A 20969-nucleotide genomic window follows, 5' to 3' on the forward strand; every position below is an offset into this window, starting at 1 on the left:
GGAACCAGAGGAACCAGGGGAACCCGAGGAACCATAGGAACCAGGGGAACCCGAGGAACCAGAGGAACCAGGGGAACCAGAGGAACCAGGGGAACCTGAGGAACCCGAGGAACAAGAGGAACCAGAGGAACCAGAGGAACCTGAGGAACCAGGGGAACCCGATCTCAGAACCCAGAGTACCCATCGATCGCTTTCCCGGCAACATAAACATCTGAGACGCTGTTTGATCCTCCAGGTTTTAATTCATGAGAGTTTTATTGTTATTAGTACTGCTCTTCATCTACTGTGTGTGTATATACACACACATATATATATATATATATATATATATATATATATATATATATATATATATATGTATATATATACATACATATATACATGTGTGTGTGTATATATATATATATATATATATATATATATATATATATATATATATATATATATATATATGTATGCATTGATATGTTCAAACAGAAAGGTCAAAACGCTGGAGAGCAGGAAGGAGAGGAAGAGGAGGATGAAGAAGAGAGGAAGAGGAGGATGGAGAAGAGAGGAAGAGGAGGATGGAGCCAGAGAGGAAGAGGAGGATGGAGCCAGAGAGGAAGAGGAGGATGGAGTCAGAGAGGAAGAGGAGGATGGAGCCAGAGAGGAAGAGGAGGATGGAGTCAGAGAGGAAGAGTCTTCTCCAGCCTTCACCTATATGTGACTCAACTACAAAGATGCATAAATAAACTACAAACTCATTTTTATATTTTTTTCTCGCTCTTTATTTTCCATCTGTAATGTTTCTCAACACGCGTCGTCCTCTTTGTTTACCGTTTATTATTTTTTTACGGCTCCTCGCTTCCGCTGGTAACCCCGTGTTTAAAGTCACATCGCTATGAATTGTGGGTAATTCCCCCGGGCAAAGTCTGCAGAATAGCGGATTTACGGAGAAGCTTTATAAAGAGCTCAAAACGTCTGAGCGGGACTCAAACACTCCACGATGTGACAGCGAGACAGAATAAACCCTGGAGGCTGGGACCTGCAGGGTCAGCTGACCTCGCAGCCAGTGTGTGTGTGTGTGTGTGTGTGTGTGTGTGTGTGTGTGTGTGTGTGTGTGTGTGTGTGTGTGTGATCTCATTGAATTCCCGTACATTATTTAATGAATTTATTGTTTTCAGTGGCGGGCCGTGCGTACAAAGAGACTCAAAACAACCACAAAGAGTGTGTGTGTGTGTGTGTGTGTGTTAGTGTGTGTCTGTGTGTCTGTTTGTGTGCGTGTGTATGTGCGTGTGTGTGTGTGTGTATGAGTGAAATCTCACAGCGAGTGTCGGATGATTTTTTTTGTGAGGATTGAGAAGCAGACACATCCGCAGAGTGTGATTGATAACGCTGGCCTGTACCTGAGGCAATAAAACAAACACACACACACACACCCACACACACACACACACACACACACACACACACACACACACACACACACACACACACACACACACACACTCGCTAATGAAAAGATGGGGGATATTGTGTCACCGTGCTTGTACAGACGCGGCGGCGTTGTGAAAAAACTCCACAACACCTCTCCATCACACACCTGATGACATCACGCCGTGACCTCGTGACCTCCTCGCCATCGGTTGGTGAGAGTGGGAGGAGTCACTGCCGTCCTACTGAAGAGGCTCTCCAGACATTTCCTGAGGAGCCTTTTCACTTTCCGTCCCACATTTCCCATAATGCAACGGTATAGCCCCTTATAGAGGCAACAAAAAACATTGATCGACTGTTTTTTACGTAAAACAACTACGTAGAGCAACAATGTAGAGCAACAACATAGAGCAACAATGTAGAGCAACAATGTAGAGCAAAAACGTTGAACGACAACACAGGGCAACAACGTAGAGCAACAATGTGACCCTACAACGTGACTCTACAATGTGACTACAATGTGACTACAACGTAACGCAACGCCACAACGTGACGCCACAACGTGACGCCACAACGTGACTCTACAACGTGACTACAATGTGACCACAATGTGACTACAACGTGACGCCGCAACGTGACGCCACAATGTGACTACAATGTGACTACAACGTGACGCTACAACGTGACGCTACAACGTGACGCCACAACGTGACGCCACAACGTGACGCCACAACGTGACGCTACAACGTGACTACAATGTGACTACAACGTGACGCTACAACGTAACGCTACAACGTGACGCTACAACGTGACACAACAACGTCCTGAGCTATTATTCTGTAGCTTTTTCACTTTGGTCAATCGCTCCGTCACGTCGGAGTAGAGACCACAGAAGAAGAGGAGACGCAGCGTCACCTGTGAAGGAACCCAGATGCAGAAAGGAGGCAGTGAAGGAGCCTCCCGGCAGGAGTCAGGAGACGACGTTAGAGGACCGCAGCGTTTGGTTCTCACTCGTCTTCATCGACGTGCAATTTTTGATACTCAAATATTTCGTTAAAAATGACGAACGGGGCTGAAACGAGAGGAGCTCGTTGAGGGGGAAGAAACTCTGATTGTCTGATTCCTTCTTTCTCTCCTCAGCATCCGCTGCTCTCTGGCCTCGTTGTTCCTGTCGCTGCAGAACAATGTGGACGTCAGACCTCCATTAGAGCCGACACATGCTGCTCTTTGCTTTTCTCCTCGTGTGACTCACCGCTCCAACCGGAGAATGTCACCGCTTTCAAGAAACACCGATTCAAACCAGAGATTTGAAACACAGATTTAAACCAGAGACTCAATAAGATGTACATATAAGTACACAAGAAGATGTTGTTGTCGAGGTCGTTTTTCATGCTAAACAAGATACAACATATTTGTAAAAATGTGAAAGATAACTTCAGGTTTCATACAAACAATCGTTATTGAAAAACTACAATTTGAGTCCAAGAGGCTTTATTTTCATGTCCCACAGTGTCTCAGATGAACTAGACTTCACGTTGCAGCCTCGTCCAGAGCTTTCGGACGAATCTTTGTTTGTGTCCTCAAATTGTATTTTTTCATCCGGCCGTATCATCTAGTCTGTCAGACGAGTGTTCATCATCTTTTTCCATCAAAGTGTAAATAAAAACACGTGAGTGGAAACACGGCTCATGTCTCCTAAAAAAAAAAAAGAAGCACAAAGTAAAAAAAAGAAGTACATTTCCAGAACGAGCGCGTCTCGGAGCTCAATGTGCGATTAGTGAAGTGTTGAAGACGCGCTCATCATTAACAACGCTTTCCTTCGGTGGATCAATGCCGACGTGGCGAGGAGACGCTTCTAAAGCTGCACGCCGCTGACTCCTCTCCTCCTGGTTGAAGGAAGAAGAGGAGGCGTCACTTTTAAGAGTCTTTTTTTTTCCGCGAGCTGCTTCAACTGAAGAAGAATAACAGATAATTAAACTGTCAGCGCTCTGGGCTGCGTGCTCTCTGGGAGCGGATCACTGAGATTAAAGCTGATCTGTCCGTCCTGACTCAGCTTCCAACGCCGAGCCGCCGTGTGACCGCGCTGAGTCACCGGCTCGGCTCAGGTGACCGGTGGACGGACACCAGCGGAGGTCTTTCCTTCACCAACCCGACTGACCAACAAATAACCAAGTACTTTCCTCAAGTACTTCAGTATTCACAGGTTCTGCTGCTTTCTCCTCGATACTCTTTACTGCACTACATTTGTCTGACAGCTTCAGATGAAAGCCTCGTGTCTCCAGATGTGTTCATTTGCAACGCAGTGGGGGGGAAATGTGATGGCATTGTACATTTCTACAATGTAACGCAACCACGTAACGCAACCACGTAACGCAACAACGTAACGTAACAATGTAACGCTACAACGTAACGCAACAAGCTGGCGCTACAACGTGGCGCTACAACGTGGCGCTACAACGTGGCGCTACAACGTGGCGCTACAACGTGGCGCTACAACGTGGCGCTACAACGTAACGCTACAACGCGGCGCTACAACGCGATGCTACAACGTGGCGCTACAAGCTGGCGCTACAACGTAACGCTACAACGCGATGCTACAACGCGGCACTACAACCTGGCGCTACAACGCGGCGCTACAACGCGGCGCCACAACGCGGCGCCACAATGCGGCGCTAACTTCTTTCCACATTTACTTTTGGCTTCAGACAGGAGACCAGTAGAACCAGTGGAACCAGTAGAACCAGTGGAACCAGTAGAAGTCCTGTTGGCTCAGTCCGACCCGCCATCACTGGACTTTCCCGCTCTTTGTACTTTTTATTATGTGACGTCACTTTCCATAACCGTGGTTCCATTCAGCTGCCCGGTGAGAATAAATAAACACCCGAATGAAAGTAATGTTTGCAGAAACGTCTTTTGTTTGAACCTCGGTTCCCTGAATCGCGGCCCATGTGGACCCAGAGAGGACTTCAGAAGCTTCCTGCGGTCTAGAAGAGACAAAGATCTTTTTCGATCACTCGCTCCGGACCGCTTGAGTCTTTATCGTGTTCTCAGGAACCTTTCTCACTTTGCGGGACGTGACCGCTTGAGTCTTTACGGGAGCTAAAGGCCACAAAGACGCAGGAGATGAATGCGAAGCCGGCGCTGAGCGGTGGGGGTTTCAGGCCCGGCCATGAAAAAGCTATAGAGCTGCTCTCGGGTTTCACACGGCGACGCCGCCGCACAAAAGGTTGTAGATAATAAGCAGGAGGCTGGTTGCAGCCGGCGGGACGGATGTCGGGGACGGAGAGCGCCGCCTCGTCCGTCAAGCGGCAGCTCGCGTTGTCTCGCCGCCCGTTTGCAGGAAAAGGTCAGACCTGCTGCTCCGACACGAACAAACAGCCCGGCACTGTGAGGGGCTTTCAGCTGCACACACACACACACACACACACACACACACACACACACGCTCACACTCTCACGGGGGCGGTGCACCTGTTGGTGTTTGAGGTGTTGACACAGCAGCTGTTTGAACTTCAACACCAAAAACAAAAATCACTGTTTCGCACAAACCTTCAGCTTTAAGACGACAACACAACATTTCAGTGACGGCTGCGTGAGAGTTGGAGGAGTCTCCGCTCCACGTTCAGTCCTACATTTCCCATAATGCAACAGTATAGTCCCATATATTTCATTCCTACAAGCAACAAAAAACATTGATTGACTGGTTGTTGTTTTTTACGTAGCGCAACAATGTAGAGCCACAACGTCAAGCAACAATGTAGAGCAACAATGTAGAGCAACAACGTCAAGCAACAATGTAGAGCAACAATGTAGAGCAACAACGTCAAGCAACAATGTAGCGCCACAAAGCAGAGCAACAATGTAAAGCAACAACGTAAAACAACAAGCTAGCGCAATGACGTAGCGCAACAACGTAGAGCAACGAGGTAGCGCAACAACGTAGCCCAACAACGTAGAGCAACAACGCTGTGCAACAATGTAAAAATCTAAACTTTAGATAATCGTCTGGTTCAAAATTCTCATGAGAAACTCTACGCACGTGAATAAACAAAACAAAAAAATAAATGTTAAACGAAAATATCTCATTGACATCAGAGATGAGATCGATGCCTCGGGACTCAAACTGTGTGGCAGTCGCTCACCAGAGCGTCCTGCAATATTCAGCAACCCCCGAAAAAGACGAGCGTCCTGGACTCCTTCGCCCATGACTAAAGTTTCCACTGAATAAGTTAGAAATCTGTCAGGAAGTGAAGTGAACCGAGCGGATCACGTGACCTCGGGTGAAGTGAGCCGAGCGGCGGCATCGACCCACCGGCACCGGCCGAACCCGCCTCCTCTCGGGCAGCCAATAGAATCGCAGGATTCTGAGTCTTCCGTCTCCTCTTTGCTCCACTCGTTCCTTCATTAAGTTCACGAGGACACGACTCCGTCTGTTGGTAGATTACCTTTTAGAAGACACCTGTCAATCATTGTAGCCCCGCCCCGAAAGCGCCCCCTTATTATGGTCTGCTTGACTCTTAATTACCATAATTTACTAAATGAACATAATGCTGTATAGAAGAAGACTTGAAACTAGAGATTGAGACATAAACTCATGTTTACAATGTTTACTGAGGGAAAACATCAAGAGAGAAGTAGAGTCACTTATATAGACTTCTATACAACCAGAGGAGTCGCCCCCTGGTGGTCAGGAGAGAGAATGCAGCTTTAACACATGAAGCATAGACTTCTATACAACCAGAGGAGTCGCCCCCTGGTGGTCAGGAGAGAGAATGCAGCTTTAACACTTGAAGCATAGACTTCTATACAACCAGAGGAGTCGCCCCCTGGTGGTCAGGAGAGAGAGAATGCAGCTTTAACACTTGAAGCATAGACTTCTATACAACCAGAGGAGTCGCCCCCTGGTGGTCAGGAGAGAGAATGCAGCTTTAACACATGAAGCATAGACTTCTATACAACCAGAGGAGTCGCCCCCTGGTGGTCAGGAGAGAGAATGCAGCTTTAACACATGAAGCATAGACTTCTATACAACCAGAGGAGTCGCCCCCTGGTGGTCAGGAGAGAGAATGCAGCTTGAAGACGCGAAGGAAAAGATCGTAAATGACGTCTTTGTGTCCTCCCTTCCTTCATACTGTCCTCGCTCTCCTTTCACACACTACATCTTTCACTCTGCCTTCTTCATTTCCTTCCTTCCTTCCTCCCTTCCCTTCCTCCCTAGAGATCCTGCATCTGAGTCGAGACGCTCTCGTTAACTAACGCTGTCCCAGAGGAAAGGTCGGAGGTCGAGACAACAAGGGACCGCCTGCCGCCAAGGACACTTCAGTGTCGACTCGTCTGCCCCGTAAATCACACAACCGACGCGCGAGTTTGAGTCTTCACCGAGACGCAGAGACAGAAGATTAATATTCATTATGAGACATTTACATGAAGGAAAAGAGGAGGGGTTCACAAGCAAGAGTGTGTGAGGGAGTCTGAAGGTCAAAGGTCACCAGGAAACTCCTGCAACACCATTTTACTGATGTTCTGCAGTCGGAAATATTATATAAATATTTAAATATTTCTGCTCCGCTGAGCGTCCTGGAAGTGACGGAACATTTGATGCAGAAAATCCAAAACGCGTAAAGGACACATATTCACATATTTAACCTCTTGTATCTGTTAGAAAACACACACAAACACACACACACACACACACAAACACACACACACACACACACACACACACACACATCATCATCATCATGGGAATATCACAGGAGATTAAAGGCATCAGACCGACACACAGATGATTATGAAGCGAATCATTATTATTCTCTAGTATGAAAACAGCCACAAAGCATGAATATTATATTATAATTAAACACCTTTACATGTCATATAGTTACACACATGTTCAGGAAAAGCATAAGTCATATTTAAAAGGTTTCTTTTGGGCACTGACGCACTTCTCAAGCAAAAGAAGGAAACAAACGTTCCTCTCGTTACGGGACCAGAGCCGCTCGGCTCGGCTCGGCTCGGCTCGGCTCGGCTCGGCTCGGCTCGGCTCGGCTCGGCTCGGCTCGGCTCGGCTCAGCTCGGCTGGTCCAGAGCGGGTTGCATAGGAACAGAGGAGACCGGGGGTCTCTGGAGGCGCAACGGAGCCGAACAACACGCACGAGACGCGCGTTAAAGTGCGTTCAGTGGGTCCACACAGCGGGGCAACCAGCAACCAGCAACCAGCAACCAGCAACGAGAAGAGTTGCGGGATCGTAGAGTTGGAAACAGCTTCATGGTGTTGATTTGGTCCTCTGGCTTCATGACGACGAGTTTATTAAACACGTTTTAAATGTTTTAAAGGTGTTTAAGGTCTGAAGGACCCGGATGAAGCCAGAAGTCTCTGCTCACCAGAGAAATGACAATAAATCATATTTATGGAGGAAAGAAGTGATTCTGAGTCGGTGTCGCAGGTGTGTGTGTGTGTGTGTGTGTGTGTGTGTGTGTGTGTGTGTGTGTGTGTGTGTGTGTGTGTGTGTGTGTGTGTGTGTGTGTGTGTCCACCTTTACGCAATAAGAACAGAGAATGGACTCACATGTGAAACTCCTGCTCTTCAAGAACTGCCGGTTTGTTTAGTGTTTGTTGTTGTTGCTGTTGTTGTTTTTGTTGTTGTTATTGTTGTAATGGTCCGCTCACATCCCCCCCGGGCAGGAGGCGCGCACGGGCCGGGCCATGAGGAACTCCGCGCGCAGCTCCAACAAAAAAGTGTTAAAAAAAAATAAAAAATGAAAAGAAATCTCTCTTGGAAGAGGAAGGAGCTCGTTTTGTGTATTTTGTTGTCTTGTTGTTGTTTACATCCAAGCAGAGCGACGGCGGCGATGAAGATGATGAAGAGGAGCGCGTGGAAGTGTCCCTCCAGAGCGGGAGTCGCGCTTCAGTGCAGCCGGGGAGAGGAACGCGCGCGCCGGCTGCTGCGCGCCTCCCAACTTCAGGCTGCGCGCGCACGCGTGCGTTACTCCTCCTGGTCCCGTGCGTGAGCCTGTCCTCCTCCTGGTCCTCCTCCTCCTTTAGTGTCTCCTCATCCTTTGGTCCAGGTGTGGTAATTTAACAGAAGAAACACGAGCTTTTCAAAATAAAAGTCCCTCCAGCTTTTTGCTTTTATTCATTTTTATTAATTATTTTATTTTTTGGGGGGAAAAGTGTGAAGTTGTTTCCTCCAACAGCTCGAATGTCTCTGCGAGGAGGACCGGACCTAGCGAGCCCGCGCTTGATGCCCCCGTGCACGCGCACGGAGAGAGAGAGACAGAGAGAGAGAGAGAGAGAGAGAGAGAGAGAGAGAGAAAGAGAGAGAGAGAGAGAGAGAGAGAGAGAGAGAGAGGTGAAGTATCGCGAGGTTTGGCTCAGTTTTTCTCTCTCTCTTTCTCCCTCTCCCTCTCTCTCTCTCTCTCTCTCTCTCTCTCTCTCTCATTGTCTCTCTCTCTCTCTCCCTCTTTCTCTCTCTCTCTCTCTCTCTCTCTCATTCTCTCTCTCTCTCTCTTTCTCTCTCTCTCTCTCTCTCTCTCTCTCTTTCTCTCTCTCTCTCTCTCCAGATGTACTGAAACATTATTAATTTATATTAATAATCAATAATAATCAACAGAAGAAATGAGGTGTAAAAAATATCAAAATAAAATATTAACGTGTGTGTTAATGTTTTAATTTGTTTTTTCTCTAAACTACTTTAAAAATAAATTTATCATATTAATAATTTGATAGTTTTTAAAATAATTTTTTTAAAGTTTTTAAAAAATTTTAAAATTTAAAAAAAGACCAAAAAAAGTTATCGGTGTAAAATCTGTAATCTTCTAATTTTTCAGGCTCAGGCTGATTTTATAGACTAATAATAATAATCATCATAATAATAATACAATTAATATGAAAACCTTTTAAAAGGATAATAATAAATAATAATAATGAACCGGATCCTCATGTGATTCATTCAGAAGGAAAAGAATCAAAATAAAAGTAAACTCAAAGAATAAAAATGATCAGAAAGGTGGCATGAATAATTATTCATAATAATAAACAACTGGTTAACTGTACTGGTTATTGATGTATCAGAGATTAACAGTCAGAAGGAAGGAGGAGAGAGGAAAGGAGAGAGGAGAGGAAAGAAGAAAGATGATAGAGAAGGAAAGGAGAGAGGAGAGAGGAAAGGAGAGCGGCCAGTGGAGTAGTGCCGCCTCCTGCGGGAGAAAAGGTGAACTGCAGACGGAGAAACGATGACGTCACAGATTATTGAGAGTTTATTCAAAACTTTTTATTTTTCTCATCAGCAATAAAAACAACGTGTTAGTGTTTCAACACAACAGTCACATGAAATCATAAAGTAAAGCTTTGTAGTAAAGATTATAATCACATTTAAAAACAACATATTTATTATATGTCTATGACGTCATCAATAAAACAATAAATGACTAAAACGTCACAAAATCTCCTTTAAAAACTTCTGAAAAGATTCTGACAACAAACACAAAGTAAACTGAGTAAAACGGATAAAATGAGTTTTCTTTACTGAAATACTGAACTATATAATATATATAAGTATTTATAATCATCATATATGTATAATATACATATATAAGTGATCATTCTGTTGTCTGCATTTAAAGTATTAAATTATAATTTCATGAACTTCTTGGTTGTGATTTTTTTAAACATGTTCCTATAAATTAAGTTTTTATTGCAATAAATTGTTTCAAACAAATGTTTCCAGGTTTTCTGAGTTAAGTTTGTTTTTCTTCTATAATGTGTGTTTAAACCTGTGATTTAGTAATATTCAATATTTTGAGAATCGGCATTCATGTCAACAGATTAGCTTAGCATAATGACTGGAAACAGGTAGAAACTGTTAGCCTAGCTTAGCATTAAGACTGGAACTTAAAACTGGTAACTTTTACTAAAAGTTATCTGGATGTAACTCCAGTTCTATGAGTATTAACGCTGCTTTTGGCATCATCATTTCCACTAAATGAACCAATAACATGAGTGATTATTAATGACACAATTTAACTGCAAAAAGCTTCGTTTGTACTTTAGTTTTTCCAGCTGAAGACTTTACGTTCAGCGAGCAGCTTCCCGTCCGGCTCCCCGTCCAGAGGTCACTCTTCAAGAACTCATTCCCCTCGCCGGCCTTTTGAAATTAATTTACGTCATTTTAAATTCAGAAGAACGACGTCGTGTCGCGAACAGTCGAGGCGTGAACTTACCGGAGAAGCGCTGGGAGTCTAGAGCGGCGGAGGATAATCTTTACTTCTCGTCCTCACGCACACGAGTCTGAAACCACGTTTAGAAAATGACAGATCTTTAAATATAGCTGATCGTTAAAATGTGTTGAAATAACAGTTAAAACCTCAAGAAATGTTCAATATTTTGATAATAGGCATTTATGTCAACTGATTAGCTTAGCATAAAGACTGGAAACAGGTGGGAACTGTTAGCCTGGTTATTCTTTCTTCGCGCTAGCTGTTTCCCTCCGCTTCCAGTCTTTATGCTAAGCTAGGCTAATCGCCTCCCCCCTCTCGGTTTAATGGAACGACGTCACGATGAGAAGTGACGTCGTTCTTCAGAAGTGACCTCACTTTGTGACTGAAGGTTCGAGGTCGAAGTGGAAATCGATCAGCTGTCGGTTCCGTTTCGCCAGCAGAGAAACGGCGTTCGCAAACGGTTTGTCGTCCCTGGAAGAAAGATTTTATTCACTTTAACGGCCGTAAAGTCAAATATGAAATGATATCCGACAAAATAAGAACCTGAGAAACTCAACTTTCTCTACTTTTAAAAGTCTTGTATTCTCACTTAAGTAGAAATACTACGGTGGCCCAGAGAGCTCAGTGAGAATGAACACAACAGTAAAACACAAATAATAATGAAACGAGCTGACGAGCTACTGAGCTAATTATTACTGAGCTAATGAGCAAGCGAACTAATGCGCTAACGAGCTAACGCTATGTTAGCTGACTGGAGTAACTATCAGAATTGCCACTAAGTAACATTCAAGGACAAAAAAAGTCAAATTTATGAATTTAAAGATTTTTTTTTAAAGCTGCCGTTTGACAGAATCATCAATATTTGATTAAAGTTAAATTTTTCCTGAAATGATAGAACGTTTACTGATAAACAGAATCAAGCAAAGAAAAAAACAATCTAAATGTAATTAGTTATGTAATAAAGGCAGTTTAACTTTAGCCCGTTTAGTTGTAAAAGCTCTTGAGATAAAGGATAACAATAATTAAATAACATGTAATAAAACAGCTGACTTTGAACTAATAACATGAAATGAAGTTGAAGCATTACGCCTCACACATTAATATCACAAAGAAATGCAAAGATAAACACATTTGATCTGGTTTATTAAGTAAATGTTGGCTTTTCACTGCTGTCTGACACCCACGAGGTGAACGCATGACCTCACCCTGCAGGCGGCGGCGGCCGGCTGACCCCGGAGCCGCTGCCGGCTGCTCGTCCGTCACAGAGCCTCATGTTGAGCCACCTGAGAGGAGACGACACAAAACAAAAGGTGTGTCAGCAACTCTGTGGCTCTGCGGTGCAGGAAGAACATCTGTAACATTAATATATCATAACATTCATATAAAGTCTTGACTGCAAGAGAGGAGACGTGTTACCGGCTTCCCTTCGCCTCCAAATACCATCAGCGATGACAAAAGGACTCAAAGAGGGAGAGTTTTGAGTCCCATGAAGACGGATTCGTCCTCACGGACTCGAACGCGTCGCTGCTCTTCCTTCAACCTTCGGCCTCTGGTTTCTAAAAACAGTTTCCTCGCAGGATGTCGTCATGTAAACACACATTAACCAAAGAGAATGTGACGCGGCCGATGTGAGGGAGTTTAATATTAACTGGGCCAACAGATCTGCTGTTCATGCTTTAAATGATGCATTCAGGGGCAGCGGGAGGAAGCAGCTTCTTGCTTTGACATGTTATTGAGTGTTTGATTTCATTGTTTTATTACCTTCGTTCCCTACTTTTAAAGTATATATTATAGGTTCAAGGAGAAAACAAAACAACCACAAAGAGACCAAAACAATGACACAGACAACAAGATGCAAAGATATCAAAACATTTAGACACAGAAAGATTACAAAGACAAGAAAAACAGCTACAAAGAGACACTAAACAACTACAAAGAGACTCTAAAGAGACGCAAACAAATATAAAGAGACAGTAAAGAGACCAAAACAACTATAGAGACATGAAGAGACAATAAACAGCTACAAAGAGACAGCAAAGAGATTAAAATAGCTTCAAAGAGACAGTAAATAACTACAAAGAGACATTAAACAGCTACAAAGAGACAGTAAACGGCTACAAAGAGACAGCAAAGAGATTAAAATAGCTACAAAGAGACAGTAAATAACTACAAAGAGACATTAAACAGCTACAAAGAGACAGTAAACGGCTACAAAGAGACAGCAAAGAGATTAAAATAGCTACAAAGAGACAGTAAATAACTACAAAGAGACAGTAAATAACTACAAAGAGACATTAAACAGCTACAAAGAGACAGCAAAGAGATTAAAATAGCTACAAAGAGACAGTAAATAACTACAAAGAGACAGTAAACAGCTACAAAGAGACAGTAAACAGCTACAAAGAGGAGCAATGTGACTACAAAGTCAGAGAGTGTATCTTCCAACAGGCCGACCGTGGTCTCTCTGAGTGGAAGGTCACGTTAAGGTCACGTTAAGGTCCATGTGGAGGTCACATAAAGGTCACATCTCAGCTCACCTTCTGCCTCAGTCCGGCCTGCAGCTTCTGCTCCGACATGGCAGACTGAAAGCAGACCGAAGGGAACCGGTTCTGTTGAACGTGAGCGATGTGATCTCAGAGCCGCCGGCTCCTCCTCCTCACAACAATAACAATAACAAACACAACAGGTGAGGCGTTTCCTCCCTCAACAAAGGGAAGAAGAACTCTTTCATTTAGTTCTCTGTGTTCCTGCAGGTTAGAAATAAACGGTGTTCAAAAGACATTAAACCGGTTTTAACGGGTCACATGACACCGGACACCAGGTAACACTCTCACTGAGAAACCTGAGAGAAACCCTACGGATGTCTTTGATGAAACAACAAAGACAGAAACGCCCTGAAGAACACAACAAAGGCTTCCCAAGACTTCTACCCACATGTTCATGACTTTAAACCAAATGTCATGTAAAACATGTGTGAAACAGTAAAGTGATGAAATGTAGTATTTAAACTAACAACGAGGATTCAAAGCATTCAGTAAACCTTAAAAGACACAAATGAATGAGACAATAGTTCATTTATATAGATGCCTGTATGTATGCTGCTGATAATTTGAGCCTCTTTTAAAAGCAATTTATTTCAAACTAAATGAACACATGAAAATAACACATTTACAGGACTTTTACACAACTTTGGGAGATTTTATTTTTTTCAAGGACTTTTCTAAGCCTGGAAATTACCATTTTAAAACTCCATAAGTTTTCCATGACTATAAGAACCCTGTAGGGGTGTGTGTGTGTACACACACACACACACACATATATATATATATATATATATATATATATTTTTTTTTTAAAACTACAAATCTTTCTTTTATTAACTCAAAGATATTAAATCATCTTCACGTCCTCTGAGGATATTTTTTAAACATAATTAACACTTTAGCAGTTGTAATTTATTAAAACAAACTTCAAACTGAGGCGGGAAACAGAAATAAGGGGAAACTGAGCCGACAGCAAATCATCAAAGTTTATTTCCTGCACATTTAAAAGCAAATAAAAAGCTTTATGGTGGTTTCTCTGAGTGACAGCCCCGTTACTCTGTAGAAACTCGTCCGCTGGTCCTGAGGGAGCGTTTCCTGCTTCCTCAGAAGGACTCGACAGCCCCGTCGCCCCCTAGTGGTCAAATAAAATAGAAAACAGTGCACAAAGTCCCCCCCCCCCCCCTTGTTTAAACCCAATCTGTCACTCAAATAAATTAGCTCAGTAAGCGTTGCTCTCGTCCATCAGCCAGTATTTACACCAGTGCTTCAGCCAGTTAGTTCTTCCGTTTTCACACAATTCAACAAGAAAAAAAAAAACACACACACAAAAAAAAATTATTACCGTCGTTCTGATTTTGAACGAGCTGCTCGAGGAGAGAAGCAGGAAGTCGACACGTTTTACAGACGGGGAAGTAGAAAAAGAAAAAGAAAGCAGGCACGCGGCGAGAAAGAGAAGCTAAGTCGAGGTCGGCTGACCTTTTGACCCCCGCGAGCTGCGTTCAGGGTGCGTTCAAAGGGTCGGTTTTTATCCCCGCTCGCTTCCTGCTGACGTCTTTTAGATCTAGCCTCAATTAAAGTCTTCAAAATACTGTAAAAAAACAAAAAAACAACCAAAGACGATTGAGCGGGGCGGTCAAACGAGTGGAGAAGAAGAACTCAACAAAATCCCCCAAAAAACGAGCTGCAGAACCCGCAGAACCCGAGAGGAGCCGCAGAACATTCGAGTGTCTTTCGGTCTGAAAAGTAGAAAACACGACTTTGTTCAGTTTTGTGACAGGTAGAAGCAGGAAACGGTGACTTTTCACAGGATGGAACCAAGTGATCTACTTTTAGTTGCAGCTCCACTCCAGAGACGTAACAAACAAAACAAACAAACAAACAAACAAAACAACGATCACATGATCAGCTTCAAAATGAACAAATATATTCGTAAACTAAAACCAACGACCTTCAGAGAGGAAAACGAGCCTTTTAAACCCAACGCGCCGTTTTTAAAGGACGAACCGTTTCACTTCCGACGGTTAAACATGATCCAAGACGGCTGTGTGTGTGTGTGTGTGTGTGTGTGTGTGTGTGTGTGTGTGTGTGTGTGTGTGTGTTGTATTGAACAGTTCTTAAGCTTTAAGTAGAGAGCCAGCCGTTGCTCTGCTTGGCACTGGTTAAAGTTTTTCAGTAGAGGGCAGACTGCGCTCATATCCTCCTCTAACTCCTCTTCCTCCTCCTCCTCCTCCTCCTTCTCTAATTCCTCCTCTAACTCCTCCTCCTCCTCCTCTAACTCCTCCTGGTGGGGGAAGATTTGCCGCCGTGGTGTCATGGCGCCCGTCACTCGTCCGAGCCGGCGGAGCGTTTCTGGGTCCTCTTGCGAGGAGACCTCTTGGGGGACGCCTTGTCTGCAGAGAGAGAGAGGGGGAGAGAGAGAGAGAGAGAGAGAGAGAGAGAGAGAGAGAGAGAGAGAGAGAGAGAGAGAGTGAGACTCCTCCAAAGTGAAGGGAGGTTAAAGGTCAAAGCAACGCTCGGGACCGCCTACACGCGTTCAATTAGTCTACAGCAGTGGTTCTCAAACTGTGGGGCGTGGCCCTCTAGTGGGGCGGTGGAGGTATTACAGGTGGGCGTGGCCCTCTAGTGGGGCTGTGGAGGTATTACAGGTGGGGCGTGGCCCTCTAGTGGGGCTGTGGAGGTATTACAGGTGGGTGTGGCCCTCTAGTGGGGCTGTGGAGGTATTACAGGTGGGCGTGGCCCTCTAGTGGGGCGGTGGAGGTACTACAGGTGGGCATGGCCCTCTAGTGGGGCTGTGGCGGTATTACAGGTGGGCGTGGCCCTCTAGTGGGGCTGTGGAGGTATTACGGGTGGGGTGTGGCCCTCTAGTGGGGCTGTGGAGGTATTACATGTTTCTTCCTCTAAGTGGGAATGACAGAACCAGTTTGAGAAACACTGGTCTACTGGTTAACGGGACACTGGGAGCTTTGTGTGCGTTTGTGTGCCGTTGATAAAAAATGTAATTATTAACATTTGATTCATTTTTATTGCTTCATTTATCTGGAACAAACACTCAGGAAACCCTCACTGAGCTTCCTGAGAGGAAACAGAAGAAGAAAGAGGGCGGGGCTTCAAAGCAGAGATTAAAGTGTGTGTTCAGTCTCTAATTGATTCTCAAACTGAAGCTGTTTTTGTTTACTCTGAACCCCAACAAGCATGTTGTCTTTGAAGAAATCCCCAAAACGACACGTTAATCAGCCAGAGGATCAGAGGAAAATAAAATCATTGGTCAGGTTTTCTTCTTTCCAACGGTCCTTGAACTCATCAGGTGTGAAGAACACTTGTCAGAAGATTAAATGTTGATTTGAAAAAATTTAATTAAAAACATTAAAATCTGAACTCCTTAGAGAAACTATGATGTCATGATTTACTGATTAAGAAGCACACACACACACACACACACAAACACACACACACACACACACAAACACACACAGAGCAGACCTCACCTCTGCGACTCTGCACTGAAGAGGGAAACATGACAGCAGGAAGGAGAGAAAACAGAGAGTGAGTGACCTTCATGCACACTGGAGGTCAAAGGTCAAACAGCTGAAGCAGGAAGAGAAAGTTCCTGAGCAACAACATCCATCACTTTCTTTGATGATGTTCTATAATTAACTTAAAACTTTCTTCTTATTATCGACACTTTAAGGAATTAAAATCATGTTTGTTTACGTCTTTGTTGACGATCAAATCCTTTTTTTAAACAATATTAATTCATCTTACCTGCTTTTATTATTACACTTCAGAATCTAGAAACGAGCATTTGAACATTTTAAGTCCCTAAATGTTGGATTTCTTAGAACTGAAAAAAGAAGCTAAAAAAAAGCTTTAAAAAAAAAAAATCACAGGAGCATAAAGAGTGAGAAACAGAAGCTGGAGTGAGACGAAGAGTGAGATGAAGAGTGAGATGAAGATGAGATGAAGAGTGAGACGTACTGATCTGGTTGAGTGTCTCCTGAGGGATCCAGCTGAGGTCGACATCGTTGTGACTCGACGTCCCCATCTCCACCTTCGGGGCCGGACGTCTCCTCTGAGAACAAACAAACAAACAAACACGATGTTTAGCAACTGGGATTATTTTCATGAATAATGATCATTTTTCCCTGAAATTAAACTTCTATTTCATGAGCGATGTCATAATAACTGTTATTCTGCACTAAAGTTGTGTTCCAGTCCTGGTTAGAGTCGCTGCAGTGTGTGTTTGTTGTTGTTGTTGTTGTTACCTTTCTGGACTCCATCAGCTGGTGAAGGCCAACGACGACCAGCAGACTGAGACCCGACAGGAAGACGTACAGGAAGATCCTGCAGAGGGAAAAAGGGTGAACGAGGGAACAAGAGATGAGGAAGCAGCGAACAAGAGACGAGGGAACAGGAGCTAGGACACAAGGGAACACAGAAGGAGACTCACGTCTCTCCGTCCAGGCCGTCCTCGCGCTCCGTCACCGTGACCGTCTGGTTGAACACGGCGTCCTGGAACACGTTTCCCTGAAAGAACACAAAGGTCACCATGAGAACCTCAGTCACTGTGAGAGAAACAAATTATAGAGATAAACATATTATAAACAGTAGCCCCGCCCCCTCACAGTAGCCCCGCCTGCTTACGTTGGCATCCTTGTAGTTGAGGTTGATGACGAGGCCGAAGGGCCGCCCCCCCATGGGCTCTGCGGGGATGAAGGAGTACTCGAAGGTGGCCTGCCGGCTGGCGGGAACCTCGATGCCGAGCTGCAGCGCCGTGAAGTTCTGGATGTAGAACTGGTAATCCTGAGGGGCGGAGCCAGAGTTACAAAGTTAGCGGTGCTGCTAACGTTACTAGCTCTCCTGTTAGTCTAAACACTGATTGGTTGTTTACAAAGTCAGGAATCAGAGCAGCTTCACGAGTGCACACATTCATCGTGGCGACCCGACAGGTCAGAGGTCGTCGCTAACGTACCTGCGGGTAACGGAAGGATGCGTCCAGAGACTCCACCACGAAGTTCTCCGGGCCCTTGTTGCTGAAGCCGAGCAGGAACTTCACAATGTTGTTGGCCGGAAAGTCTGGAAAATTATGAAAAATAAATAAATAAAATGACTTCATTATGAAGGTTGAAATTGAAATTAAGGATTTAATCGAGTTAGAACCTCAAACGTTTGCACTTCGTCTCCTTTAAGGACACACATGTGAAAACATCTGGAGTCATTCTAGTTCATCACCAACGCTACATTTTACTAGATTCCATGTAAACGCATCACGAGAATGTTATCGTTTACCTCCAGCCAGTACTCATGTTCACTGAGCAGAGCCTGAACGCATCATGAGAATGTTATCATTTTGAAAACTTTAGAACGGTATCTCATAGGATGTTTCCTACGCTTGAGGAGATAAGGAAGCATTGAGGAACCTCCTATATAGAGAAAAGATGTTTTTACCGTCGCCTTTGACGAAGAGGATGGTGGTGTCGGCGTTGGGGGAAGCCTTCACTTCTCCCACCAGCGCTTCCTCTTCTTCGTCTTCTTTTTCTTCCGTCTATAAACAAACAGTTTTATTTCAGCGAGCATCAACAAGAGCTTCAGCAGAGGTTACGTCTAACAACCTTCCCAATTTTAATGAGCTACAAGGACTTGAAGAGGAAAAGAATGAAGATAAAAATAAGTGCAACGTCTCGTCGAGCTCACAGTTTTATACGACGGTTAAAAACACAAGGGCGGCTGACTTTTAAAACTAATTTTTTTAACTTTCAAATAGCGAATGCCGAAAAGAAGTGAACTCTTCCCATCGGGGGTTTAATAAAATCAAATCGCTCACCAGCTCCACGTTCTCGTCGTCTTCCACTTCCGCCTCGTCGTCCTCGTCCTCGGCCTCAGCCGTCACGTCGTCCACGACATCTTCATCCACGGCCTCAGCCTCCTCGTCCTCAGTCAGATCCTGGGCGCTCGCCATCGGCCCTGATGGAGCACCGTTAAATAAAAGAATCACTATGACACAATGAAAAGGTTGAGAGCTCCTGAATCTTTGCAGAAGAATCTAATGATCCAAAACTGGAAATTGGGCGGAAAATATCATTTTAGAAACGCGAACACTACGCATCTGAAAAATATGTTAAGTACATACTTGCATCAAATCTACAAACTACAAATCAATCAACAAACTACAGCTCCAATAATTCTCATGTGAGCTGCTATGTAACTCGACTCCTACGCTACTTTAAATCTACTTACTGAGATTACTCAGATCAACAAACAAAGACTTTAAGTTAATCAGAGCTCAACGTTAAACACACAGCTCTCACTGGTTTAACATCAGGTCAAGTATTGATCAATAACACACACACACACACTCTCCCTCACACACACACACACACACACACACACACATTATCAAAAACATTCAACATCAACACATCTGGGGATACGAGGTTTTAATTGAACAGGAAGTCACTAAAGCCGTCAGTCAAATATAGAAAAAAATGCTATATTTACCTGAGATGTAGTAAAAAGTACTATATTTACCTCTGAGATAGACTAAAAAGTACTATATGTACAATGTAGTACAGATCTTACTGAACCATTTATGATAGCTAGGTGTCAGCTAGCCTAACAACATGGGACATTAGCCAGTTTAATTAAACAATTTGAATGCATATTGATTACTGGTAATAACATAATATAATACATGCTGTTACATGAGGCTTTAAGACTTCATTAAACAGGAATTTACGTGTCAGGTGGCCAGACGGCTAACAGAGCTACTTCGCTTCCCGGCTAAAAGCTAACAGAGCTAGTTAGCTTCTCGGCTAAGAGAGCTAGTTAGCTTCCAGGCTAACAGCTAAGGACACGTCAGTCTAAGCAGACCCCCCCACCTCCCTTTTCGCTGCCCCCTCGTCCTTAACCGACACATTAGAGACTCGCCTTTCATGAGGATGGTCGCGGGGAAGGCTAGCAGCACGAGCAGTAGCAGTTTAGGAAGAAGCTTCATCATTTTGGGGGCGAAATCAGTGCGTTCTCATTCAGCGTGGACGAGCTGCTTCCGGAAGAATTATTACCACGCATGCGCACAAATATACGGAACGTTTGAGATTATCCCTCTCTTAAATCTGTCCTCAGCGAATTTGGTTCCGTTGTAGTTCGGCGTCGTTAAGTTAACTAGTTATGGTTACGAGTCGTTACATTAACTAGTCGGGGTTAGACTAAGACTAAGCATCTTGTTTTAAGAGGAACATGAAGAGGACTACGTTGAAATTTAGGGGGTGAACACACATATGTAGGGGAACTAATTTTGACGAAACACCGGAAGTACAGGCCGGCCGGAAAACAAACAGAATAAAACAATATTTTATTTCATGACTGCTGCTAAAAATCAGCTACTTTTACACGAAATATTTTCTAGATTTTGAGCTTTCACTCTAACAAGGATACACAATTTCGTTAAAAAGCACATTAGCTGTTTCATGTTTAAACCGATGGGGAGTTCCTGTACCACATTTCACAATAAAAGAGTGGATCCAATACCTAAATATATTTACACTCAGTCACTTTTATATGTAACATAAATTAATCTGTGTATACCTTCTGATGATTGAAGAATCACACTTTGTTTGAATTATCAGTTTTTTTTATTTCTACCACATGAAACACACCGTAACCATAATATGTCAAACAAAACACAACTGAAAATGAAGTGATGTATCATTTCAAAATAATATGTAAATAATAACCTTAGTAATATCTGTGATGACATACAGACTAAATCATAAAAACCTTTCAAAGAAGCCAAAAG

At 43.8% G+C, this 20969-nt stretch overlaps 2 protein-coding genes across 3 annotated transcripts in view; both read right to left on the minus strand.

Moving 5' to 3' along the window:
- The window catches only part of LOC137788482 (sodium channel protein type 3 subunit alpha-like), a 99536-nt gene extending 91316 nt beyond the window's left edge, over nt 1–8220 (minus strand). The window contains exon 1 of the mRNA XM_068581301.1: nt 7985–8220. The gene's annotated coding sequence lies outside the window, so the exon portion shown is untranslated. The remainder of the gene's footprint in view (nt 1–7984) is intronic.
- A 5929-nt stretch (nt 8221–14149) lies between these two features.
- ssr1 (signal sequence receptor, alpha) lies at nt 14150–20233 on the minus strand. Of its 2 annotated transcripts, XM_068581372.1 has the most exons (10): nt 20102–20233; nt 18999–19138; nt 18623–18719; nt 18147–18250; nt 17819–17977; nt 17625–17701; nt 17440–17518; nt 17153–17246; nt 16663–16677; nt 14150–15567 (listed from the first exon to the last, which is right to left on the minus strand). In XM_068581372.1, the coding sequence occupies exons 1-10, from the start codon at nt 20169–20171 to the stop codon at nt 15500–15502; spliced, it is 903 nt and encodes a 300-aa protein (XP_068437473.1). In that variant the 5' UTR covers nt 20172–20233; the 3' UTR covers nt 14150–15499. The 2 variants fall into 2 exon arrangements, with proteins under 2 accessions (XP_068437473.1, XP_068437475.1); XM_068581374.1 differs by lacking the exon at nt 16663–16677.
- Between the last annotated feature and the right edge of the window lie 736 nt (nt 20234–20969).

This window comes from Clinocottus analis, unplaced genomic scaffold (genome assembly GCF_023055335.1).
Source record: "Clinocottus analis isolate CAN_PGR_092001 unplaced genomic scaffold, fCliAna1.0.p SCAF_18, whole genome shotgun sequence".
Classification (NCBI taxonomy): Eukaryota; Metazoa; Chordata; class Actinopteri; order Perciformes; family Cottidae; genus Clinocottus; species Clinocottus analis.